The sequence below is a fragment of the Ahaetulla prasina genome, chromosome 4 (assembly GCF_028640845.1).
Source record: "Ahaetulla prasina isolate Xishuangbanna chromosome 4, ASM2864084v1, whole genome shotgun sequence".
NCBI lineage: Eukaryota > Metazoa > Chordata > Lepidosauria > Squamata > Colubridae > Ahaetulla > Ahaetulla prasina.
The window spans coordinates 17,323,573-17,350,903 of record NC_080542.1 but is presented as its reverse complement, the minus strand read 5'-3'; the positions used below and the strand labels follow the sequence as shown (position 1 = coordinate 17,350,903).

The 27,331-nt window shown below is 44.3% G+C and overlaps 1 protein-coding gene across 4 annotated transcripts in view; it reads left to right on the top strand.

Moving 5' to 3' along the window:
• Positions 1-27,331, top strand: part of TEP1 (telomerase associated protein 1) — a 133,442-nt gene that overhangs the window by 44,729 nt on the left and 61,382 nt on the right. For 3 of the 4 annotated variants that reach the window (XM_058180296.1, XM_058180293.1, XM_058180295.1), the window contains exons 13-25: positions 2,539-2,648; positions 6,633-6,723; positions 7,863-8,022; positions 9,866-10,085; positions 12,845-12,991; positions 15,845-15,919; positions 17,762-17,880; positions 18,788-18,853; positions 23,008-23,151; positions 23,234-23,410; positions 24,259-24,379; positions 25,508-25,632; positions 26,560-26,676. In XM_058180296.1, the coding sequence (XP_058036279.1) occupies positions 2,539-2,648; positions 6,633-6,723; positions 7,863-8,022; positions 9,866-10,085; positions 12,845-12,991; positions 15,845-15,919; positions 17,762-17,880; positions 18,788-18,853; positions 23,008-23,151; positions 23,234-23,410; positions 24,259-24,379; positions 25,508-25,632; positions 26,560-26,676 (1,672 nt within the window). Of the gene's footprint in view, positions 1-2,538; positions 2,649-6,632; positions 6,724-7,862; positions 8,023-9,865; positions 10,086-12,844; positions 12,992-15,844; positions 15,920-17,761; positions 17,881-18,787; positions 18,854-19,913; positions 19,980-23,007; positions 23,152-23,233; positions 23,411-24,258; positions 24,380-25,507; positions 25,633-26,559; positions 26,677-27,331 lie in introns of all 4 variants that reach the window. The other variant, XM_058180294.1, reaches the window with a different exon arrangement.

The window sequence follows — 27,331 nt, the reverse complement described above, 5'->3', positions numbered from 1 at the left end:
AGATATTATAGATAGATCAAGTTTTGAAACTTAGAATAGAATAGAATAGAATAGAATAGAATAGAATAGAATAGAATAGAATAGAATAGAATAGAATAGAATAGAATAGAATTTTTTATTGGCCAAGTGTGATTGGACACACAAGGAATTTGTCTTGGTGCAATGTACATAAAAGAAAAAGGACGTTCATTAAGAATTCTAAGGTACAACACTTAATGATAGTCATAGGGTACAAATAAGCAAACAGGAAACAATATCAATATACATAGTAAGGATACAAGCAAAAAGGTTATAATCATATAGTCATAAGTGAAAGGAGGTGGGTGGTAGGAATGATGAGCAGATTAATAGTAGTGCAAACTGAGTGACTAGTTTGACAGTGTTGAGAAAATCATTTGTTTAGCAGAGTGGTGGCATTCAGGAAAAAACTGTTCTTGTGTCTAGTTGTTCTGGTGTGCAGTGGTCTACAGCATCATTTTGAGGGTAGGAGTTGAAACAGTTTATGTCCAGGATGTGAGGGATCTGTAAATATTTTCCCAGCTCTCTTTTTGACTTGTGCAGTATACAGGTCCTCAGTGGAAGGCAGGTTGATAGTAATTGTTTTTCTGCAGTTTTAATTATCCTCTGAAGTCTGTGTCTGTCTTGCTGGGTTGCAGAACCAAACCAGTTATAGAGGTGCAGATGGCAGACTCAAACAAATAATTTACAAACAAATAATTGCAGGAATGTGATTATTGTATTTATATTACATTATACTATATTTTACTCTCTGGTGTATTGCATAATACGATTTACCATACAATATGCTACACTGCAAATTGTAATTATTAATGCTTAAAAAGTCACACTTAATCTTATACAACTCTGAGGTATGATTTTTACATATACTTAATGTATATGTATGTGTATTAGAATAGAATAGAATAGAATAGAACAGAATAAAATAGAATAGAATAAAATAGAATAGAATAGAATAGAATAGAATAGAATAGAATAGAATAGAATAGAATAGAATAGAATAGAATAGAATAGAATAGAATTTTTATTGGCCAAGTGTGATTGGACACACAAGGAATTTGTCTTGGTGCATATGCTCTCAGTGTACATAAAAGAAAAGATACGTTCATCAAGGTACAACATTTACAACACAATTGATGGTCAGTATATCAATATAAATCATAAGGATTGCCAGCAACAAGTTACAGTCATACAGTCATAAGTGGAAAGAGATTGGTGATGGGAACGATGAGAAGATTAATAGTAGTGCAGATTCAGTAAATAGTCTGACAGTGTTGATGGAATTATTTGTTTAGCAGAGTGATGGCCTTTGGGAAAAAACTGTTCTTGTATCTAGTTGTTCTAGTGTGCAGTGCTCTATAGCGTCGTTTTGAGGGTAGGAGTTGAAACAGTTTATATCCAGGATGCGAGGGGTCTGTAAATATTTTCACGGCCCTCTTCTTGATTCGTGTAGTATACAGGTCCTCAATGGAAGGCAGGTTGGTAGCAATTATTTTTTCTGCAGTTCTAATTATCCTCTGAAGTCTGTGTTTTTCTTGTTGGGTTGCAGAACGGAACCAGACAGTTATAGAGGTGCAAATGACAGACTCAATAATTCCTCTGTAGAACTGAATCAGCAGCTCCTTGGGCAGTTTGAGCTTACTGAGTTGGCGCAGAAAGAACATTCTTTGTTGTCCTTTTTTAATGATGTTTTTGATGTTGGCTGTCTATTTTAGATCTTGCGATATGATAGAACCTAGAAATTTAAAGATTTCTACTGTTGATACTGTGTTGTCTAGTATTGTGAGAGGTGGAAGTATGGAAGGGTTTCTCCTAAAGTCTACCACCATTTCTACGGTTTTGAGTGTGTTCAGTTCCAGATTGTTTTGGTTGCACCACAAGGCTAGTCGTTCAACCTCTCGTCTATATGCGGATTCGTCATTGTCTCGAATGAGACCAATCACTGTTGTGTCATCTGCGAACTTCAGTAGCTTAACAGATGGATATTGGAGATGCAGTCATTGGTATACAGACAGAAGAGAAGTGGGGAGAGCACACAGCCTTGGGGGGGCCCTGTGCTAATTGTACAGGTATTTGATGTGATCTTGCTTAGCTTCACCTGCTGCTATTGAAGTGTTAATACAGTTCTGTATTAAGTAACAAAGTTAAACAAAGAATGTAATAATATATCGTGGTAGCAACAATGTAATGATGAGCAACATAATTAAAATTATTTCCTTTAAATCTAAACTGCAAGTGGGAAGTAGGATTAAATCATAACCAGAAGAGACGTCATAGAAATAGATGATGCTAAAAGATTTACAAATATAAGCAGCAAAATATTAACTATTGTGGGATACGGAGGCACCTTTCTACCTCTTTTTACTCCATCCCCCTACCTCCCAAGCCTGAAGTAAAGAAATAAAAATGGGTAAAATTCTCATATCTTCACTCATTTAAAAAAAAAAATACCAGTCTAAAATATTACTTCTGCTTGCTGAGTTTCAGTTGTAAAGTTACGATTTACTTGCTTCCCCCTAGATTCAAAGAAACTCCCCTTCATGGCAATGCTACGAAACCTGCGGAACATTTTGAGGTCTGGGGTGAGCGAGAGGCATCATCAATTTCTCTTGAAGCGCCTTGAGGATAAGGTAAGGCTGTCTATGCAGGATAAACTTTCTGACAATGAGAGCAATCAACCAATGGAACAGAAGTTGCCTTCGGAAGTTGTGGGAGCTTCATCCCTGGAGGCTTTCAAGAAGAGACTGGACTGCCATTTGTCAGAAATGATGTAGGGCCGCGATGCCACAGGTGGCATGCAGAGCCCTTTCTGCGGGCATGCGAGCCCTCGTCCCAGTTCAGCTCTACCGTGTATGTGCGTCCGCCTCCTGCCAGCCAGCTGATTTTTGGGTCTCTACCATGCATGCGCAGGGAGCGGGGTGTATGCAGGAGATGCATGTGCATTGTGGGGGGAGCGCAGGCGTCCCACATGCATGCGCGGCTGGGTGGAATGCACACAGGGGGCGCATGCATTGCATTATGGGTTATAAGTGCAGGGAGGCCTACTAGGCCCAAAACAGGGCATAGGGGATACAGCCCGCCCCCTCCCCCGCTGCCAGTTTTTGCTCCTAGGAGGCTGCAAGGAGGCCTACTAGGCCCAAAACGGGGGGGTGGGAGAGCTCATGGGGGCCACATGTGCATGCACAGGGGGAGAGGTGCATGGGGGAGGGGCGCGCATTGCAGTACAAGTGCGGGGATGCGCGCGCACGCTTTCGGCACACAAACAACAAAAAGGTTAGCCATCACTGGTGTGAGGTCTCCTGCTTGGGTGGAGGGTTGGACTGGATGACCTATAAGGTCCCTTCCAACTCTGTTAATCCGAATCTGAGTCCTCAGTCCATATTTGTTTAGTGACAGCAGCGAAACCCCCACCACCACCAAAAACCACACTTAACCACCATTGCAGCATTCCTATAGTCACATGATCAAAATTTGGATACTTGTCCACTGGAATGTATTTATGATGGTTGCAGTGTCCTGGAGTCATCATCTGATCACCTTTTGGGATCTTCGGACAAACAATGGGGGAAGCCAAATTCACTTAACAGTGTTACTAATTTAACAACTGCAGTGATTCACTTAACAAATATGGCAAGAAAGGTCGTAAAACGGGGCAAAATTCAAGAAGAAGCTACTTGAAACTGAAGAAGCTTCTTGGATGAGAAGCAAAACATTTGCAAATTTTAAAAAATAAAGTCCATTTGCCTTTTGGAAAAAAAACAAAAACATTTTTGGGACGTTTATATTCCATGATGGACTTCTCACTGGATGGATTTTGCATAAACATGTTAGGCAGTTGAACTTCTTGTGGGCTAAGGAGTTAAGCTACTATCTGGGCATTTTGCATTGAAGCAAGCAATCCCATCAAATCATAATAAGACATAGCACACTAACTGAACTCTGCGGTTATGTTCTGTGAATCTTGTGTGAAGTCATCCTTTACAATTGTTTGATAATTATGAATGTCAGCCGTTATTCTGTCTTAACACTTAAAGGAGACTATCAAAATGTGAGGAAGTGGGAAATACCTGGGATAAACCATGGTTTGCTGTTATAACAACATGGGCAAAGCATGTCTTGTGACCCAGGCCCAAGTAGGTAGTAGGAAACTCAGTCCGTGAAAAAACAAACAAACTTTATTCGAACAGCATATCATTCCCAGCATAGTTCAAATCAAATTAAAGCAAATTCCTCCCGACACAAATTCCTCAGTCCTATTGCAAACCTTGGTCCAATTAGGCAAACTGCCAAAGGCCCTTCTTGGCAAACGTTCAGAAGTCACAAAAATAAATGCAAGACGTAGACAAAGCAGAAGACGAAGCTACCAACATTGTTTTCTGGCAAAGCCCAAATGCTGTTGCTGGTCTGTTTTAAGCCTTATGGGAGGGGCCAATCATCTCTTGGTCCTACTCCTGAGTTGTCCTTTTTGCTTGAGCTGCTCTTGCCTTCTGGCAGCTCTTCTCATGCGTGCATTAGGAACAGGCTCTTCCTGTTCCTCTGCCTCACTATTATCAGTCTTTGGAGCAGGGGTGAAATCTAAAAATTTTCTCTACCGGTTCTGTGGATGTGGCTTAATTGGTGGGTGTGGCTTGGTGGTCAGGTGGTCAGGTAGGCGTGGCCAATAACAATAAATAAAAATAATAAACAAAGTACACAAAAAAATAAGAGGTACTAAAACCAACTTTCACACTTTACACACACACAACACAACACAACGTAACAGAACTGACTCACACACAATGAAAAAGCAGCTGCACCTCACTCAAAATGGCCCCTGCAACAAGCAGGAACCTCACACAGGCAAAAAAGGCTCAAACACCAACTTTCACACTTTACACACACACAACACAACTGACTCTCTCTCACACACAAAATGCTATATATAGCTTTGTGAGATGTTGTGTGTTTCTGTAGTGAAACACTACAGAAACACACCAAATCTCAGAAAGCTGCACAAATATTTTATTATTTCATTTTATTTATATTTTAGAGAAAAGCAGCAAAATTTAAAACTTCCTTAACTTTAAATTGCTGTCTAAAAAATAAAATAAAACTCCTTAAAAAAACTCCAATTAATTATTTTTTTAAAGCTCCCCCCCCAGTTACTTACCCAATTGGAGGCAGGCAGATTGAGTTGCTCACCGATGAGATGGATTGCAGGCAGGCAGATTGAGTTGCTAGCTGATGCAATTGATTGCAGTAGCCGAAACAAGGCTTTGTGAGCCCGAAAGAAGCAGCAAATAGGCAAGTGGGGACCATGCGATTGGGTGGGCATGGGCGGGGCGGGGGGAAGGGATTTTTACTACCGGTTCTCCAAACTACTACCAGTTTTTCCGATCTGGTCTGAATCGGGAGCATTTCACTCCTGCTCTGGAGGCTCTGGGGTCCACACCTCACTCCCCGATGGCCCTGGCCTCACCTCAGCCTCATCACTGTCCGGCTCCATTGCCAGCTCCTCAGGCTGCTGACAGACCACAACAGCATGCTTAGTGTTCTATGGATAGACTTCACAGCACAAGCAGGATAAACAGAATTCATTTTTTTATTACCAAATTTCCATGTGGTATAAAGGAGCTTCCTTTCACGCAGTATCCCTACTGTATATAGACCTCAGTTCTTCCTAAATATGTCTTCTTACTAGGTCATTCAGCTTCAACCTGTACATCATCCTTATGTGTAAACTTTAATCCTTTTTCAAAAGGCAACTGGATTTTGTTTTTCCTTGAAGACATTTCCCTCCTTATCCAAGAAGCTTCTTCATTTCTGACTGAACGGTGGAGGATGGGAGGATTTATATTCCTTGCAGTCATCTGGTCGTTTGCGTTCTTTCTGAGAGTCATTGAGGCAACTTGGAGGTTTATCTGTGCCCTGAATAGTACAAATGGGTGTGGAACTTTCTTGGAACTGGTGAAAGGACTGTGTTGTAAACAGGAGATGGGTGGTGTTGCATTCCCCCTCCTCTATTGAAAGGGGGCTGTTCAACTTTATGTAAATTGCCTTTTTGATTCCTCGCACAGGTAGCTGATTCAGCAGGATTCATTAAATTCTCTTTATATACAATATAACACATGAAGTAAATATACAATACCAACCAGCAGAGGAGAGAACAGTTTTCAGCTTCAATTCAGCAGACTAGTTAGTTTAGTTTTAGAGCTCAGAGCTTAATAGAGCACCTCCTCTATACAGGGCAGTTAAGCTAAGCCTAAGCCACGCCCAGGCTCTTAGCTGTCTCCAGCAAATACTGTTTCAGTTTCCAAACAGTTCCCATTGGCTGACCAGTTGCTGTGCCTATTCATTGGCTGACCTTGTTACCATGTCTCTGCCAGTTATTAATTCTCTGACAGTCTGTCCCTGAAGGATTAAGTGAAGTATGCTGTATTTTTCCAGGTGTCGTATCACATGTCCAAAATAATCTAATTTTTACTTTTTTATGGTTTTGATGATTTCTCTTGGTTTTCCCAGGCAGCTTGGAGAACTGAAATTCACATATCTTGAAGGAGCTGTTCTGGGAGAAATTCATACTAGATTATTCTATACTTTAATGTTAATAATTTTCATTCCGTTTCTCCTTCCAGGATTCTGTCATCCACAGCAGACAACTTCCTTTCCGGTTCCTTTCAGCCTACAAAGTGATTTTGGACCTGGAAAAAGAACTTAAGAAGAAAGGTGAAGAATACTTAACCTGGGTTGAATGGCTGGGAATTCTTTCTTAACATTGGAAAGTGTTTCCTAAGTCAGGGGTCCTCAACCCCTAGTCCCGTGATGGCGAATCTATGGCACGCATGCCACAGGTGGCACATGGAGCCATATCTGTAGGCATACAAGCAGCGTCCTGGCTCAGCTCCAGTGCCAGCTGATTTTCGGGCCTTCTGGGCCCACTAGAAGCTGGGAAACGGGCTGTTTCTGGCCTCTGGAGGGCCTCTGGGGGAGGGGGGAGGAAGGCCGTTTTCACTCTCACAAGGTTCCTAGAAAGGCTGTGTAGCCTGCGGAGGGTGAAAAATGGGCCTACTGGGCCCACCATGCCATCGTGTGCCAAAAGTGGGGGGAGCACGAGGGAGGTGCATGCGCATGCACGGGGGGCAGGGCACACTGAATTATGGGTGTGGGCACAAGTGCCTGTGACTCCACCCGCGCTCCCCCCGCTTTTGGCATGTGACGGCAAAAAGGTTAACCATCACTGCCCTAGACCATTCTAGCATGCCAGAAACCGGGCTGTACAAACAAATGAAGCCCCTGCCATGGGATGCAGGTAATATGCGAAATCACGTACCCTCAAATCCATGGAAAATCTTCTCTCCACAGAACTGGTCCGTGGTGCCCAAAAGGTTGAGGACTACTGTCCTAAGTCATTTTGTCTGAATTTTTTTCAATACATCCTTTTGGACTTGTGCTGGAGCCCATCCTCGGGGAACTTCTCTTCCAGCATTTATAATAATAATAACAGAGTTGGAAGGGACCTTGGAGGTCTTCTATTCCAACCCCCTTGCCAGGCAGGAAACCCTACACCATTTCATATCCCTAATAGCCCAAAGCACACAGACTGCTAGAGAGACGTTCCCTGAGGATGGGCTCCACACCGACTCACAAAAAGCTTGGAAGACAAAACCCCTGGTCCCTGTGATGGACCCAGATTGGATCCTGCAACATTATCATGGGACACGAATATTCACCTTCATTCGCGATGTGGGATGAATGTCTAAGAAGTCAGAAAAGCTGATGTGGTTTACTAGGTTACCTAGCGATAGGAGTACCTATTTTCAAATGAACCTTCCTTTTTCCTTGAGCATCTTTTTCTCTTCTTTCAGACGAGCCCTTCCCAAGCAACGTACAGCTCATCGAAAAGGTCACGAAGCTAATGAAACTACCAATGAATTCTAGAAAATCCCGATATCTACGGGGTTGCATGGAGATCCCGCTCATTTTCCAGATGGTGAAGCAGGAGAAGAACAAATTGCTTAAATCCAGGTAGGAGGCTGTAGCTAGGACTATCCTTGTCTTCTTGCTTAGCAGAGGTTCTGGAGAGGGAGAATGAAGTATTGGGTGTAGGATTTAGACCGTAGTAATGGGGGGATGTGATGGCTCAGCAGTTGACGCCAGGCTAGAGCTGGCAGGCCAGGTTTAAGATATGAGCGCCACGTGATGGGGTGAGCTCCCATCCTTGCGCCAGCTCCTGCCAACCTAGCCGTTTGAAAACATGCAAATGCGAGTAGATAAATAGGTACCACTTCGGTGGGAAAATAACAGAGCTCTGTGATGTCATGCTGGCCACATGGCCACAGAAATATTTTTGGAGTGCTGGGCCTTGAAACTGAGATGAGCACTGCCCCCTAGAGTCTGCAGGGATTCCTTAGACCAGGGATGTCAAACTCCTTTTCATTGAGGGCCACATCAGGGTTGTATTTTATCTTGGGGGGCCGGGCTGGCCAGGGTAGGCATGGCCAGCTCAATGTCATTAGTGTGGTGGCCCGAGCGCTCTGCCAGCGAAAATGGGCTCCCAAGTTCTGTTTTCAGCTGTGACAGCCTCCTGCAACCCTCTGCCAGTGAAAACAGTGCTCGGGAGGGCCACCTGAGCTCTGGTTTTGCTGGCAGAGATACTACGGCCTGGTCCTTTGCTGTTTGCAGGGCGGCCCCACGAGCCAGATCTAAGCAACCCATGGGCTGGATCCCACCCCCTGGGCCTTGAGTTTGACACCCTTGCCTTAGTCCATAGTCTCCTAAATTTTGAGGGGCCAATGAAGTACATTTTTAGCCTGATGGGATCCAAGGTCAGTCTAGTTCAGTCTTCCAGCATTTTCCAGTCAAATGTGACTTCTAGGCTAAGAGGTGTTGCATTGATCTGCTGCATCCTTCATTCAGAGGTAGTAAAGGTAGTCCTCGATTTACAACCCTCTATTTAGTGAACCTTCAAAGTTACAACAGCGTTAAAAAAAAAGGTGACTTATGACCGCTTTTCACGATCATTGCAGCATTCCCATGATTTTCACGTGATCCAAATTTGGGCGCTTGGCAACAGGCATGTATTTATGTCAGTTGCAGGCTCCCGGATCTTCTGCGATCTTCTGACCAGCAAGGGCAATGGGGAAGCCAGATTCACTTAGCAGCCATGCTACTGACTTAATCACTATAATGATTCACTTAACAACTGTGACAAGAAAGGTTGTAAAACGGTGGAAAAATGAGAAAACACCAAAGCAAGATGAAATTATTAAGAAAATAATGGAATGTGCAGAAATGAGTAAATTGACATTTGAAATTAGAGAACAGGAAGATAAACAATAGTACAAGATATGGGATTTATTTTATCAATGGCTAGATAAAAAAAATAGGTTAATGAAGTTTGATAGAGATATTTATAATGTAAGAATTGTTGAAATATATAAAATATAATATCATTGGTTTGAATTAAGAAAAAGAAATGAATGATACAAATATAACTAATGTAAAATCTAGTACATTTTATATGAGGCTAGGGAAGAAATATTCATAGTTAAACAAAAGATTAATTGATTAAAATATTTGGATGTATATTAGATTGGTAAAATGTAAAATAAGATAAATTACATTTTATGAATATGGTGAAATTGCACAAAAGCTTTGTAACCAACCAACTGACACACTGTCTGTATTTTGACGGAAGATGTTTTTTATGTATGTCTCTTTAGAAAAATTTAAAAAAAATTCAAAAAGAAAAGAAAGGTTGTAAAACAGGGCACTTAACACTCTCTCTCGGTATTAACACTTCACATGATCTTAATTCTATCCCTCTGTTTATTGAGATTTTATTCTTTCTCAATTTTGTACCCCACAGGGACATCCGCTACACCGCTGACCTCCTGCAACGCTACTGTCAGGCTCTCGAGACAGCAGTTGGATTATCCGTTAAGCATAATATGCACCCCATTCCTGGAAGGACTCTCATCTTGATCGCCAACTGCTATCGATTGAAGAAACCTTGCGTTCAAGCCCGAAATATGTATTGTCCAACTTATGACAAAAATAGCTGCTATGATCGGAGGAATCCCATGACGGTTGGTAAACGGTTATCAAGTTGTCATTCAGTTCTCCCTCTTTTTCTGCCCTCCTTCATTTTGTTCAACCTTATTATCCTTGTAAGGATGAATATTGCAGGAAGTCCTTGACTTATGGCAGTGGTGAAATCTGAACTGGTTTATTACCGGTTCTCTGGCTGCGCATGCGTGCTATGCGCACGCATGCGCAGTGCGCACCACACACCAAATGTGAGGTATGCTTGCATACGTGCGCAGTGCATGCCAAAAGGAGGCATGGGGTAAGTAAAACAGTGTGCACGGGAGAGGGGGTTTGATCAGCTGTGGCACACTACCTTTTTTTTTATTTTTAAAAACATTTTTCAGCTGAATAGGTTGTAAAAAATGCTTTTAAAAGTGAAAAAAAAGCTCTGATAATCGCGCGGCTCAGCTGTGATCATCAGAGCCTTTTTTTACCTTTTAAAAGCATTTTTTAAAAGAAGCGGCAAGCGGGCAACCGGGCGATTGGGTGAGCATGGGCGGGGGGGGAGGGATTATTGCTACCGGTTCTCCCCACCACCCGCCGCCATCACTACCAGACCGAACCAGGAGCATTTCACCTCTGACTTATGGCCAATCATTTCATGAGCATTCAAAGTTAGGACGGTGTTGGAAAAAAATAACTTACAACCGGTCCTTGCATTTACAATCATTGCAGTATCCATACATCAAAATTCGGGTTCTGGCAATGGGCATGTACTTGGGCTAGAAGACCTCCAAGCGTTGTGACCCAGACTCGAGCAGGTAGCAACAAACGCAGTCCTTAATGAAAATAAACTTTATTCAAGCAGCTGGGAATTGACCCATTCCCAGCGTCGTGAAACCCAAAAGAAAGCAAAGGCTTCTCACACAAAACAGTCTCTCATTATTTCCAACCTGGTCCAATTTAGATAATTGCCAAAGTCATTTGCAGATAAGCGTCTCGAGCAGAGAATGGAGAGCTGCCAAGGTCTTCTCAGAGAAACATCCAGAGCAGGAGAATGGAAGCGCAGTTCCAACGTTGTTTTCCGGCAAACTGAGACACCGATGCCGTTCTCCTTTTAAACCTTCTGGGTGGGGCCAATTATCTCTTGGCCCTACCCCCGAGATGACCTTTCTGCTTGAGCTGCTCCTGCCTCTTGGCAGCTCTTCTCATTTGGGCATTAGGGACAGGGTCTCCCAGTTCCTCCTCCTCCTCGCTACTCTCAGGCCTTGGAGGCTCTGGGGTCCACACCCCATTTCTCGATGGCCCTGGCCTCGCTTCCACCTCATTACTGTCCGATTCTGCCACCAGCACTGTAGGCTGCTGACGGACCACAACACCAAGGTCCCTTCCAGCTCTATTCCAATTTCATTTCATTTCATTTCATTGATGACATTTGAGGCATCTTGGAGTCACCATTTTACTCTTGGGGATGTCTTTCATATCCCTCGGCTTTCCAAGTCTAAACCAAAGCCAAGCTTGCTTAATAAAAACCTGTCAATATTGGCTAAGTGCGGCTATCAGTCATAGGCTTGTTCCACCATTTTAAGACAAAGAAATAAGGAACTCTTTATCCGCACGTCAAAATTTGGGTGCTTGGCAATTGGCATAAACTTGAGCCAGGGGGCTAGACTAGAAGACCTCCAAGGTCCCTTCCAGATCTATTTTGATTTCATTTCTGATATTTGAGGCATCTTGGAGTCACATTTTATTCTCGGGGATGTCTTTTGTATCCCTCGGCTTTCCAAGTGGTCTCCCACCCAAACCAAAGCCAAGCTTGCTTAATAAAAAAAACAGCCAGTATTGGCCAAATGCAGTTGTTGGTTATAGGCATGTTCCACAAGTTCTTTCCACAAAGAACTAAGGAATTCTTTTGGCCTACGGCAGATGGGTGTAATATAAGTCAGCCTTGGCAACTTTAACCTTGGCAACTTTAAGACTTGTGGACTTCAACTCCCAGAACTCTGAGAGTTGAAGTCCACAAGTCATAAAGTTGCCAACGTTGATGACCGCTGATATAGGTAGTCCTCGATTTACAATCACAATCGAGCCCAAAATTTCCATGGCTAAGCGAGGCAGTTGTTAAGTGAGTTTTGCCCCATTTTACGACTTTTCTTGCCACAGGAATTCAGCAAATCGCTGCAGCTGTTAAGTTAGTAACACGGTTGTTAAGTGAATCTGGCTTTCCCAGTTGACTTTGCTTGTCAGAAGGTCGCAAAAGGGGATCAAACATCATCCTGGGACACTGCAGCGGTCATAAATATGAGTCAGTTAACCAGCGTCTGAACTTTGATCACGTGACCTTAGGGATGCTGTAACGGTCGTAAGTGGGAAAAACAGTCATGGGTCACTCTTCTCAGCACTGCTGTAACTTCAAACTGTCAGTACAAGTAATGGTGTAAGTTGAGGACTACCTGTGTTTGCATTTATAATAAATACAGTCAGTTCTATGGTTGTTAAATGAACCACGCAGTCATTAAGGGAATCTGGTTACCTCCATTGACTTTGCTTGTCAGAAGCCAGTTGGGAAAATGACAAATGATGATCAGATGACCCTGTGACTGTGCAACTGTCAGAAATATATATCAGAGGACCAGTGCCCGAATTTTGATCATGTGACCATGGAATTGCTGCAGCGGTCATAAACATGGAAACCAGTCATATTTCACTTTTGTTCAATGCTGCTGTAACCGTCACTAGACAAAAAGTTATAAGTCGAGGACTACCTATAATTCCTTGGTGTGCCTCTCTTAATGTCACTTTTCCCTTGTCTCTCCAGGTCCAAGACTTGGCCATGTTGCTGGGCTCCATGTTATATTCGGTCTGTGAACAGGCTAAGGTTTTCCTCAGCAACTCTTCAGATATCATGGGAGCTATTCCCATGACCGGTTCTGTGTTGAAGGATGTGCAAACCTTACAGGACATGGTAAGACCTGGAATTGAGAGAGACAAATAGCCCAGGGCAAGGCTTTGACTTTAGACTTCATTATTTTTTGGGTTTGAAGGGACGCAGTGGCTCAGTGGTTAAGACGCTGAGCTTGTCGACCAAAAGGTCCGCAGTTCGGCGGTTCGACTCCCTAGTGTCTTGTCCCAACTTCTGCCAACCTAGCAGTTCGAAAGCAGGTAAAAAATGCAAGGAGAAAAAATAGGGACCACCTTTGGTGGGAAGGTAACAGCATTCCGTGCACCTTTGGCGTTTAGTCATGCCAGCCACATGACCACGGAGATGTCTTTGGACAGCGCTGGCTCTTCGGCTTTGAAACGGAGATGAGCACCGCCCCCTAGAGTCAGGAACGACTAGCACACATATGCGAGGGGAACCTTTACCTTATCTTTTGCTTTTATCCAGATAAATATGAATAATCACATACTGTGTGAATCGGCAAGGAGGCTTGAGGGGAGCAAACAAGGGGGTGTTACTTAGAACCCTGACGCAGAGACGTTTAGTAACTGGGATTGCCTTAAACTCGATCTAGGACTTTAATTTCTTCAACTTTCTCCTTCAGTTTTGTTCTTTGTGTGTATAACTTTGGACAATGAAGATTGCAAAAATAATGGGAGAAAGGGGCCGATTGGCAGGATAGTGAATCCACAGAAGAGTTCCATTTTGTAGAAGAAAAGCAGGCAGAGCTGGGGGATAGTGGAATAAAATATGCCATCAGTTTAGAATCTTTATGTTGCCACAAAGGACCCAAGTCCTCCTTGATTTCCATTCAACCCTATCTAGCACCAATTTAATGCTGACAGTTGTCCAGATTCTTGTGTGAAGCCCTCAATAAATCATTCATGCTGTAATCTATTTGCATTTGTGCTGCAAAAAAAAATATTAAAATGAAATAAATAGGAGCCCTATTGGCTCGGTGGTTAAAATGCAGTACTGCAGGCTGACTGTGCCCACAGCCAGGAGTTCGATCCTAACCAGCTCAAGATTGACTCAGCCTTTGAGCTTTCCGAAGTCAGTAAAACGAGGACTCAGATTTTTGTGGGCAATGTGCTGACCTTGTAAACTGCTCAGAAAGTGTTGTAAAACAGCAGTCCCCAATCTTTGGGGCACAGCCCATTAGTGAGCCGTGAGGGGATTGCAACCAGGCTGCTGAAACGGCCAGCAAGCGTGTGCATGCACACGCGCATCCTCACTTGCGTAAGAACATGCACATGTGCATGCGCTCCCTTTGCTTGAGTGGCAGGCATGCATGCAAGCCGCTTGCGCAAATTGAGCTGCATGCACATGTGCACTTGCTGGCCCCTCACACGGAACCATCCCCTCTCCCTCCCCCAACTGTCTATAAAGCCAAAGAAGTTGGGGAACTCTGCCGTAATGCACTAAGGAGCGGTATATAAGTCTAAGCCTACATGAATGGTCCTGATTCTTTGCTCCTGACACGTCCAGACAATCTTCTAACTAAGCTAAACCAGCTACAGGTACCTGAACAGACTTGTAAGTGGATCATAAGCTTCCTAACAATCAGGAAGCAGCAGGTGAAGCTAAGCAGAATCACACCAGATACCTGTACAATTAACACAAGCCCCCCCCAAGGCTGTGTGTTCTCCCCACTTCTCTTCTCTCTGTATACCAATGACTGCATCTCTAATGATCCATCTTAAACAACTGTTAAACAACTGAAGTTGAACAACTGAAGTTGACACAACAGTAATCGGTCTCATTCGAGACAATGATGAATCCGCATACAGACGGGAGGTTTAACAACTAGCCTCGTGGTGCGACAGGAACAACCTGGAACTGAACACACTCAAAACCGTAGAAATGGTGGTAGACTTTAGGAGAAACCCTTCCATACTTCCACCTCTCACAATACTAGACAACACAGTACCAACAGTAGAAACCTTCAAATTTCTAAGTTCTATCATATCGCAAGATCTAAAATGGACAGCTAACATCAAAAACATCATCAAAAAAGGACAACAAAGTATGTTCTTTCTGCGCCAACTCAGAAAGCTCAAACTGCCCAAGGAGCTGCTGATTCAGTTCTACAGAGAATAATTCCTCTTGAGTATGTCATCTGCACTTCTATAACTGTCTGGTTTGGTTCTGCAACCCAACAAGACAGACACAGACTTCAGAGAACAATTAGAACTGCAGAAAAAACAATGGCTACCAACCTGTCTTCCATTGAGGACCTGTATACTGCACGAATCAAAAAGAGGGCTGTGAAAATATTTACAGACCCCTCGCATCCTGGACATAAACTGTTTCAATTCCTACCCTCAAAACGATGCTACAGAGCACTGCACACCAGAACAACTAGACACAAGAACAGTTTTTCCCCGAACGCCATTACTCTACTAAACAAATAATTCCCTCAACGCTGTCAAACTATTTACTAAATCTGCACTACTATTAATCTTCTCTTCGTTCCCATCACCCATCTCCTTCCACTTATGATTGTAACTTTGTTGCTTGTATCCTTATAATTTATACTGTAATTGATTGTTTCCTGATTGCTTAATTGTAGCCTATGACTATCGTTAAGTGTTGTATCATTAAGTGTTAAATTTGTACCCTATGACTATAATTAAGTGTTGTAAGTGTTGTACCTTGATGAAGGTATCTTTTCTTTTATGTACACTGAGAGCATATGTACCAAGACAAATTCCTTGTGGGTCCAATCACACTTGGCCAATAAAAAAAAATCTGTTCTATTCTATTCTATTCTATTCTATTCTATTCTATTCTATTCTATTCTATTCTATTCTATTCTATTCTATTTACAATAATGGATCCAGGAGTAGCTGATGTGTCCAATGCTTCTTCTTCCAGGACAAAATAATTTGCTATAGTAGTGACTGGTCGTCATCGAGCATCATCAAGGATTTCTTCATTCGGCGGGAACATGTAAGTCATCATCATTTAACAGCCCCCATAATCCCTTGTGGGGTGGAGTCTGGGCAGCTGAATGGAGCTATCAGAGCGTTTAATGGCCAGATGTCCTACCTATTGCCAGTGTGGAGTTTTGTTTAGCAGATACATTCTCATTGTGCCCAGAGAGAAAAATATCTGCCTCTACCTAGGATCAAACTCACAGACTCCTGATTGTGAGGCGAGGCGGGAACATGTAACTCCATGGTAAAACTGTAGGAAGCCTTCAATTAGAAGAACAGTCTGGACAAAAGGATCAGTTAAAAATCCATCAGGTTAATGAATGAAGATGCCTGAGGTTTCCTCAGCGAAACAATCACTGCTTTTCTGCCTTAATGTTTCTAGTCCCTCTTCTCCAGATAAATATGAATAACCATGGACTGTGTGAATAAGCGAGTGGGTTTGAGGGTAGTAAACAAATAGTGATGTTTAGTGCATGGCATTGGCGTAAATAAACTAGATCCAACTTAGGTTCTGGATGACCATTCTTTTGGATCTCATCCAAGGATTTTTTTTCTTTTTTTACGATGGTAGCCTTGATTTTGCACAGCAAAAGGAAAGCTTTGGTAGCCTTTGTAACAACATCCAGCATTGGTTATAACTTCCTACAATCCCATCAACAGGGTGCTGACAGGAGTTATAGTTCAGCAACTGTACACAGGTTTGGGTTAGGGAAAACTCGATGAATGCAGCTGCTGGCTGCATGGAATTGAATAATAATAATAACAAAGTTGGAAGGGACCTTGGAGGTCTTCTAGTCCAACCCCCTGCCCAGGCAGGAAACCTTACACTACTTCAGACAAATGGTTTTCCAAAAATTTACAGTGTTGGAGCATTCACAACTTCTGCAGGCAAGTTGTTCCATTTATTAATTGTTCTAACTGTCAGGAAATTTCTCCTTAGTTCTAAGTTGCTTCTCTCCTTGATTAGTTTCCACCCATTGCTTCTTGTTCTACCCTCAGGTAACTTAGGAGAATAGTTTGACTCCCTCTTCTTTGTGGCAACCCCTGAGATATTGGAACACTGCTATCACGTCTCCCCTAGTCCTTCTCATTAAACTAGTCATAGCCAGTTCCTGCAACCATTCTTCATACGTTTTTGCTTCCAGTCCCCTAATTATTTTTGCTACTCTTCTCTGCACTCTTTCTAGAGTCTCAGCATCTTTTTTACATCATGGCGATCAAAACTGAATGCAATATTCCAAGTGTGGCCTTACCAAGGCATTATAAAGTAGTATAACACTTCATGTGATCTTGATTCTATGAAGGCTGTCAAGATCTTCACTTACAGGAAAAGGAAAAAAGTTGCAAAAAGGACTTTTGCAAACATAAGCAATTGCCTTGGAGTTTTAACCCAAAGGTGCTTTTTCAGGAGGCAACTGGACTTTCTTGTTTTTGCTTTTGAAGACGTTTTGCTTCTCATCCAAGAAGTTTCTTCGGCTCTGTCAAGATAGTGGGGAATGGAAGGATTTATATTCCTTGCAGACAACTGGTCATTTGCATCGTTTTAGAGCAGGGCTGTTAAAATCACGTCTTCACTTTTATAGCTAAAAGTCTGTAGAGATTCTCAGTCATCCAGGTCAAGATTGTCCCAAAGGTGCTTTTTCAAGAGGCAACTGGACTTTCTTGTTTTTCCTTTTGAAGACGTTTCGCTTCTCATCCAAGAAGCTTCTTCAGCTCTGGCAGGATAGTGGGGAATGGAAGGCTTTAAAAAAAATCCAGTTTCTCTACAGACTTGGAGTTTTAACACATGCAGGTCAGCATGATAAGTCCCCTTGTGTTACAGAGCTCTCTTATTTCTCTCTTTTCCCTACTCCAGGTGGATACGATACTCTTGTTAAGTAGTGACGTTGAAGAACTTGAAGGTTCTTGTCTGCAGCTCTATCGCCGACATGTTGCCCCAGATTGCCTTTTCATCAATATATGTGCTGAGCTTGGGTGAGGAAGGAAAATGGCTCTTGTTTTAGACTATTTGTTTTTATTCCTTTTGATATACCGTTTCTGAAGTGCTTCACCCTGAGTGGCCGAAGTCCATATATTACTAAAACTCTCGTGTCTGTTTGGTTGTTTGTAACCTTCACTTGGGATAAACAGTATGTCCTAGGTCAGCAACCCGCGGCTCTGTAGCCGCATGTGGCTCTTTCACCCCTCTACTGCAGCTCCCTGTCACTCAAAACATGCATCACAACCGCCAATGTGCAACACCTGCTGGCAGGTGATTTATTGAGCTTTTCAATCCCCGGTAGGCCAACCATGGATAAATCCAAGAAAAGAAAAGTTTCAGAAGAAAGCAGAACATTTAATTCAACTATACATGCTAGTCTTGTGGCCGCTCAAAAAATAGCCAGGCATGGGAAGGGTTTTGTGGCTCCTGGTGTTTTCTTTTCTGTGAGAAACGGGTCCAAATGGCTCTTTGAGTATTTAAGGTTGCAGCCCTTTGTCCTAGGGCTATAATTTTTGAACCCATATACCGCAAATGAACTAACTTACAAAATGCACCCAAAAATCCAGGACCCACAGTTCCAGTGGGATTAAAATTTGGCAAAGTTATAACTGCTTCAATGCTGCCATGCTACCATAGTCGGTCACAGACATGTGGTTGTTCTTTGCAACACTTCCTGCTAGTTTCCTACAGGGAAAGTCAATGGGGAAGCTGTCGGGAAGTCAGAAAGTTGCTCCCCCTGCTTTTTTTCTCTCTCTTTCTGTTTTTCTGCTTAGGTAAGGAATATCTCTGAAATAATCCAACAGGGGGGCACAGGTTGTCTAGTTAAAAAGAATTCTGAAGTAGCAGTGTACTGTGCAACTAAAGGAATATATATATATATATTTTGCCTTCCATCTTTAGGGAGAAAAGAACTTTTAAATCCAGGAAGGATATAATAATCCATGGTTTCAGTGAGCAAATGTTCAGGTAAGCCTTGGAGCTAAACAAGTGGATAAAAATAAATATGGACGGTTTGCTTGATGTATGAATGATTGCATTTTGTTCTGGGGTTGCTCTCATTAGCTCACAGAAGGCTGTTTCCACAGTGGCATGATAGCACTTGGACTTCTATACTGCCCCACAGTGCTTTACAGCTCTCTCTAAGCAGTTTAGAGGCCGCCCTGTTTCGGGTGACCCGTTCCCTCCTTCACCAGGGGGGACGGGATGACCCCTTACAGGGACGTGCCGAGGAGTTTAGCGGTTATCTATATGATAAAATCGCTCAGCTTCGGGATAGCTTGGACCAAGATTGCGATGATCCGGATGAGATGACTGAGGCGCGTCTTGTTGATGTGGTTTGGGATGAGTTTGATTCTGTGGCTCTCGAGGACGTGGACAGGTTGCTGGGGAGGCTGCACGCCACTACATGTTTACTGGACCCGTGCCCCTCCTGGCTGGTGCTGGCCACTCAGGAGGTGACACGAGGCTGGCTCCGGGGTATTATAAATGCTTCTTTGATGGAGGGGATCTTTCCCGCCGCCTTGAAAGAGGCGGTGGTGAGACCCCTCCTCAAGAAGCCTTCCCTGGACCCAGGTATTTTGGGTAACTATCGTCCAGTCTCCAACCTTCGCTTTGTGGCGAAGGTTGTAGAGAGTGTGGTGGCATTGCAGTTCCCTCAGTACCTGGAGGAAGCTGTCTATCTAGACCCGTTCCATTCTGGCTTCCGGCCCGGGTATAGCACGGAGACAGCTTTGGTCGCGTTGGTGGATGACCTCTGGAGGACCAGGGATAGGGGTTGCTCCTCTGCCCTGGTCCTGTTGGATCTCTCATCGGCTTTTGATACCATCGACCATGGTATCCTGCTGCGCCGGTTGGAGGGTTGGGAGTGGGAGGCACCGTTTATCGGTGGTTCTCCTCCTACCTCTCCGACCGGTCGCAGACGGTGTTGACAGGGGGCTGGGTTGTCTAGTTAAAAAGAATTCTGAAGTAGCAGTGTACTGTGCAACTAAAGGAATATATATATATATATTTTGCCTTCCATCTTTAGGGAGAAAAGAACTTTTAAATCCAGGAAGGATATAATAATCCATGGTTTCAGTGAGCAAATGTTCAGGTAAGCCTTGGAGCTAAACAAGTGGATAAAAATAAATATGGACGGTTTGCTTGATGTATGAATGATTGCATTTTGTTCTGGGGTTGCTCTCATTAGCTCACAGAAGGCTGTTTCCACAGTGGCATGATAGCACTTGGACTTCTATACTGCCCCACAGTGCTTTACAGCTCTCTCTAAGCAGTTTAGAGGCCGCCCTGTTTCGGGTGACCCGTTCCCTCCTTCACCAGGGGGGACGGGATGACCCCTTACAGGGACGTGCCGAGGAGTTTAGCGGTTATCTATATGATAAAATCGCTCAGCTTCGGGATAGCTTGGACCAAGATTGCGATGATCCGGATGAGATGACTGAGGCGTCTTGTTGATGTGGTTTGGGATGAGTTTGATTCTGTGGCTCTCGAGGACGTGGACAGGTTGCTGGGGAGGCTGCACGCCACTACATGTTTACTGGACCCGTGCCCCTCCTGGCTGGTGCTGGCCACTCAGGAGGTGACACGAGGCTGGCTCCGGGGTATTATAAATGCTTCTTTGATGGAGGGGATCTTTCCCGCCGCCTTGAAAGAGGCGGTGGTGAGACCCCTCCTCAAGAAGCCTTCCCTGGACCCAGGTATTTTGGGTAACTATCGTCCAGTCTCCAACCTTCGCTTTGTGGCGAAGGTTGTAGAGAGTGTGGTGGCATTGCAGTTCCCTCAGTACCTGGAGGAAGCTGTCTATCTAGACCCGTTCCATTCTGGCTTCCGGCCCGGGTATAGCACGGAGACAGCTTTGGTCGCGTTGGTGGATGACCTCTGGAGGACCAGGGATAGGGGTTGCTCCTCTGCCCTGGTCCTGTTGGATCTCTCATCGGCTTTTGATACCATCGACCATGGTATCCTGCTGCGCCGGTTGGAGGGGTTGGGAGTGGGAGGCACCGTTTATCGGTGGTTCTCCTCCTACCTCTCCGACCGGTCGCAGACGGTGTTGACAGGGGGGCTGAGATCGGCCGCGAGGCGCCTCACTTGCCGCAGGGGTCGATTCTCTCACCTCTCCTGTTCAACATCTATATGAAGCCGTTGGGCGAGGTCATCAGTGGCTTTGGGGTGAGTTATCATCTGTACGCTGATGATACCCAGCTGTACTTCTCCACCCCAGGCCACCCCAGCGAAGCTGTCGAAGTGCTGTCCCGTTGTTTGGAGGCCATACGGGTCTGGATGGGGAGAAACAGACTCAGACTCAATCCATCCAAGATGGAGTGGCTGTGGATGCCGGCATCCCGGTACAGTCAGCTGCAACCGCGGCTGACTGTTGGGGGCGAGTCACTGGCCCCAACGGAAAGGGTGCGCAACTTGGGCGTTCTCCTGGATGGACGGCTGTCGTTTGAAGATCACTTGACGGCCGTCTCCAGGAGAGCTTTTTACCAGGTTCGCCTGGTCCGCCAGTTGCGCCCCTTTCTTGACCGGGATGCCTTATGCACGGTCACTCATGCTCTCGTCACTTCTCGCCTGGATTATTGCAATGCTCTCTACATGGGGCTACCCCTGAAGTGCACTCGGAGACTTCAGTTAGTCCAGAATGCAGCTGCGCGGGTGATTGAGGGAGCACCACGTTGCTCCCGGGTAACACCACTCCTGTGCAGTCTGCACTGGCTACCTGTGGTCTTCCGGGTGCGCTTCAAGGTTTTGGTTACCACCTTCAAAGCGCTCCATGGCTTAGGGCCCGGGTACTTACGGGACCGCCTGCTGTTTCCACATGCCTCCCACCGACCCGTACGCTCTCATAGAGAGGGTCTTCTCAGGGTGCCGTCCGCCAAGCAGTGTCGGCTGGCGGCCCCCAGGGGAAGGTCCTTCTCTGTGGGAGCACCTACCCTCTGGAACGAACTTCCCCCCGGTTTACGCCAATTGCCTGACCTTCGGACCTTTCGCCGGGAACTGAAAATTTATTTATTTATCCAAGCGGGACTGGCCTGATTAAACTCTAAATTTTAAATTTTAAATTTTTCAATTGTAATTTTATTGGGTATTTTATATGGTCAATTGGATGGTTTTAATTTCGGCCTTTTATTGAATAAGCTTTTTAATGGTTATTTTAGTGTGTATATTAATTGTTTTAAATGAAGGCAGTACACCGCCCTGAGTCCTTCCGGAGAAGGGCGGTATAAAAGTTTAATTAAATAAATAAATAAATAAATAAAATAAATACAGAATCATTGTATCGCCCCCAACAATCTGGGTCTTTATTTTACCAACCTCAGAAGGATGGAGGGGTTAGTCAACCATGAGCCCCATTCAGGATTGAACTGCAGGCTGTGGGCAGACTTAGCCTGCAATACTGCATTCTAACTAGGGACACGGTAGCTCAGGGACTAAGACGATCGAAAGGTTGGCAGTTCAGTGGTTTGAATCCCTAGCACTGCCGTGTAAGGGGATGAGCTTCTGTTACTTGTCCCAGCTTCTGCCAACCTAGCAGTTCGAAAGCACGTAAAAAATGCAAGTAGAAAAAATAGGGACCATCTTTGGTGGGAAGGTAACAGCGTTCTGTGCACCTTTGGCATTGAGTCATGCTGGCCACATGACCACGGAGACGTCTTCGGACAGCGCTGGCTCTTCAGCTCTGAAACGGAGATGAGCACCACCCCCTAGAGTCGGGAACAAGTAGCACATATGTGCGAGGGGAACCTTTACCTTTTACTGCATTCTAACCACTGCGGCACTAGGACTCTTGTGAAGATTGGTCATAAATACCACTCTTTCAGCACCATTCTAACTTTGGGTTGCTGAACAAATAGTCATAACTCAAGGACTGCCTCTGTCTGTGTGCAGGCTTATTTTCCACGTTTCCACTGTAATTCTGTTTAATCAGTGTGTCTTTCGGGCAAAGTTAGCCTGCCATACTGCATTCTAACCACTGCGCCACAAAAGGAGCTTTGATAGCTAGTTTAAATAAGCACTTGGAACGAAAGCACTTGGAATTCTGGGTAGCTGATGGGTGTCTGTATGCTTTAGTGTCTGCTGTGAAATTCTAGATTTTAAAAGACTCTTCTTACTTTGGCCAGGTTTATGTCTGAATGTGGCAATTCCCGGTTCTTGGAACACGTTGGCAAAGTTGACGAGATTTACGGCTTGCCCAAGCAACAGAGAACAGTGACAGCTCAGCAGGAACCTGGAGTTGTGTCCTTGATACCTGTGCCTCAGAGCAGGTAGTTTTAAAGGGGAAGTAATGAGAAAGACCACAAGTTACTCTGGAAGGAGAACTGGGTATTGACTCCTTTTTTCCTGCAGGTGGCGCTCTGTGAGGATTTTTGTCTCCTCTACTTTCCGGGATATGCACGGTGAACGTGACCTGCTTATTCGCTCTGTTTTTCCCGAGCTTCGTGCACGAGCCTCCAGGTTCTGCTTAGCAATCCAAGAGATTGATTTGCGCTGGGGAATCACGGAGCAAGAGAGCCAGAGGAACAAGTATGTGGGATGCTTATGGCCAGGGGTGTGATCTAAAAATTTTCCCTACCGGTTCGCTGGGTTAGACTACTGTAATACACTCAGCCTGGGGCTGCCTTTGAAGACAAAAAAAATGCCTGCACTTCTAATTACTTGAACAATTAAGATGGGTCCTTTCTAAATGTCTTCCTCTTATCGTTGATCTGTTGGAGATCTCCTGCCTCTCTTGACTGATTGTTTCCTAGGCAACACGTCTTCTCCTCGGCCCTCATGGTCATTCACACATTCCATTAGACTCCTGAAGTCTCTTTTGAAACTGTTATTCTGCAAATAAAGAAGCACAGGTCCTGTGGTGTCTGAGATGCCAAAGTCTGTTTAAAAAAAAGTAATCAGTAACAGAATTGGAAGGGACCTTGGAGGTCATCTAGTCCAACCCAGGGGTGAAATCCAGCAGGTTCTGACAGGTTCTGGAGAACCAGTAGCAGAAATTTTGAGCAGTTCGGAGAACCGGTAGCAGAAAGTTTGAATAGTTTGGAGAACCGGCAAATACCACCTCTGGCTGGCCCCAGTGTAGGGTGGCTATGGAGATTTTGCAGTATCCTTCCCCTGCCCACCAAGCCACACCCACAGAACTGGTAGTAAAAAAAATTGGATTTCATCACTGGTACTGAGACCTGTACTAGGGATTCCAACCGCCGAACTGCCGACCTTTTTGATCAACAAGCTCAGTGTTTTAGCCACTGAGCCACCTAGTCTTAATCTTAGTCACCTAATCTTGCATGGGTTTCCCCCTGTGCATCTAAGAAGGGATGGGATTGAAGCAAAACTGAGGAGTGGGAGAAGAGAGTCATCAAGGTCTCTTTCTTTAGGCAGGTGGAATTGTGTCTCTCCGAAGTCTCACGGAGCGACCTCTTCATTGGAATCCTTGGGGAGCGCTATGGCCATGTCCCGAAAGAGACTACTTTGCCGGAGGAGCCGCAGTACGAATGGGTGAGAGATGACACTGATGTGAACCTTGGAAGGTTGATGATCCAGAACAGTGTTTCTCGACCTCAGCAAGATGGGTGAACTTCAACTCCCAAAATTCCCCAGCCAGCATTTGGGCTGTTGATGGTCCAGAACAGTATTTCTCTACCTTAATGACTTTAAGATGGATGGGAATTCTGGGAGTTGAAGTCCACACATCTGAAATTTGCTGAGGTTGAGAAGCACTGATCAGAGCAGGTGATAAATGAAAACTTCCTTTCCCAAATGAACAAAAAATAAGCATCAATTGGATGTAGACAAGGCAGTGATTTAGGACTTGCCTGTTTTGGGGGCCTTCACATTGGCAGGTATTTGCATAATGTGTGTTTTTTCAGCAGACAGGTCTGGTGGGATGTAGTGGCCCCAACAATTGTTAGGGCAAGGTCCAAAGAAAATAACATACAAGCAGATAATAGAGTAGATTTGAACAGAACAGAACAGAACAGAACACTTTATTTGGCCAAGTGTACATGCAAAGCAATAGAGCAATAATAATCGTAATAATGATACCAATAAGAGGGGGTAGTAGAGAAGATGAGAAGGATAATAATAATACTACAATTGTACAACATGGGTAAATAGACATAAGACAGTACTATGGGCCTAATTAGTGGGCTTAATTCAGAGGTGGCTGTCACATGAATTAACAACCGGTTCACCCAGCACCGAAAATGTGAGTGTGTGCCTTCAGCGCATATGCTTTGCTCGTGCATGTGTCTTCTGCACATGCGCTTTGCTTGTGCGCATGCCTTTCATGCATGCGCTTTGCGCACATGCCTTCCGCGCATGTGCTTCACTCACACATGAGCCTGCCGTGCATGCACGTGGCTTCAAAAACACGGCTAAATAGGACGCCATAGTGCTGCCATAGTGCCAGGACGGGGGCACGGGCCCACCCATAGGTCACAATGACTGGTTCACCTGAACCGGTTCAAACCAGCAGTAGCCCACCACTGGCTTAATTAGTGTTGACAGGAAAAGCAGAAAATTAAGGGAATCAAGGCTTAACCAGAGCTAAATGTGACCAAAGACGGAACAACTGTTGAGAAAGTTCTCAGAATAAAAGCTGCTGTTTGAATATTCTATCCACAGGTGAAAACATATCCATCAGGCCGCTCTATCACTGAACTGGAGGCTGTTCAATTCCTGAATGGTAGCCATGATCCCACAGCAGAATCTAGGGCCTTCTTCTATCTACGGGAGCCTGACTTTCTTGGGTAAATTATTTTTCTCAACTAATTTGCAGATCCTATGAGCACCTTTCCACTTACTAGGAGCCCTGATGGCACAGTGGCTAGAATGCAGTACTGCAGGCTAGCTCTGCCCACAGCCTGGAGTTTAATCTTGATGGGGCTCCAGGATGAGTCAGGCTTTCATTCTTTCAAGGACAATAAAATGAGGACCCAGATTGTTGGGGGCAATATGCTGATCTTATAAACTGCCCGGAGAGTGCTACAAAGCACTAGGGGACAGTGTATATAAGTCTTATTGCTATTGTTACTTAAATTTAATCCACGTACTTAATAAAAAGGATATATTTGTAGGCAGTAGAAGCCACACGTTCTTTCTTTCTTTTTCTTCCTTCCTTCCTTCCTTCCTTCCTTCCTTCCTTCCTTCCTTCCTTCCTTCCTTCCTTCCTTCCTTCCTTCTTTCTTTCTTGCTTTCTTTCTTTCTTGCTTTCTTTCTTTCTTTCATATTTTTGGCATGTGTATGTAGAATATATTGGAGGTGGTGACCCTCTCAGAGCTCTGTGCAAAGAAATTTCATTTTAATTTATGCTGATTAGTGTACCTTTAAAGTGACAATAAAGTTATTCTAAGTATATAGTGCTTTACAGCCCTCTCTAAGTGGTTTTTACAGAGTCAGCATATTGCCCCCAACAATTTGGGTCCTCATTTTACAGACCTCAGAAGAATGGAAGGCTGAATCAACTTTCAGCCCTGTCAGGATCGAACTCCAGGTTGTGGGTGGAGTTTTGCCTACAATGCTGCATTCTAACCACTGCGCCACCAGATTGATAATGTTGCCTCCAGTTCTTTTCCATGCCTTCCAATGCTGCTTTTTAACCCCAATAGCAATTCTCATAGAAGGTGGATTGTCTTAATCATATATTTTGAGCAGTCTATCTCTCTTGCTCTCGCCAGCTCCGTACCAGAAGCATGGAAGAAAGATTTTGGAGCTGAATCGGAAGAAGCTGCCCAACGCATGGCTGATTTGAAGGAACATCTCAGGAAACATGGAAGTTTGGCCGCCTTTAGCAGGTAAAGGAAGTGATAATTGTGTATATACCGCGATAGCTGCGGAGTAAGAGGGAGAACATACAGGTAGTCCTCGAATTAATGATCACAACTGAGCCCAACATTTCTGTTGCTAAGTGAGACAGTTAAAGGATTTTTGTCCCACGTTACGACTTTTCTGGCCACAGTTGTTAAGTCAATCAGTGCAGCTGGTAAGTTAGTAACACGGTTGTTAAGTGGATCTGGCTTCCTTATTGACTTTGCTTGTCAAAAGGTCGCAAAAGGGGATTAAATGACTCTGGGACCCCGGGACCCTGCAACCATCACAAATACATTGATTTGCAAAGAAGAGCAACAAAGATGATGAGGGGACTGGAGGCTAGAATATATGAAGAATGCCTGCAGAAACTCGGTATATCTAGTCTGATAAAAAGAAGGACTAGGGGAGACAAGATAGCAGTGTTCCAATATCTCAGGGGTTGCCACAAAGAAGAGGGAGTCTGGTGGCTCAGACTGTTAAGACAGTCTGCTTTAAAACGCAGCTGCTTGCAATTACTGCAGGTTCAAGTCCCACCAGGCCCAAGGTTGACTCAGCCTTCCATCCTTTATAAGGTAGGTAAAATGAGGACCCAGATTGTTGAGGGCAATAAGTTGACTTTGTATATAATATACAAATGGA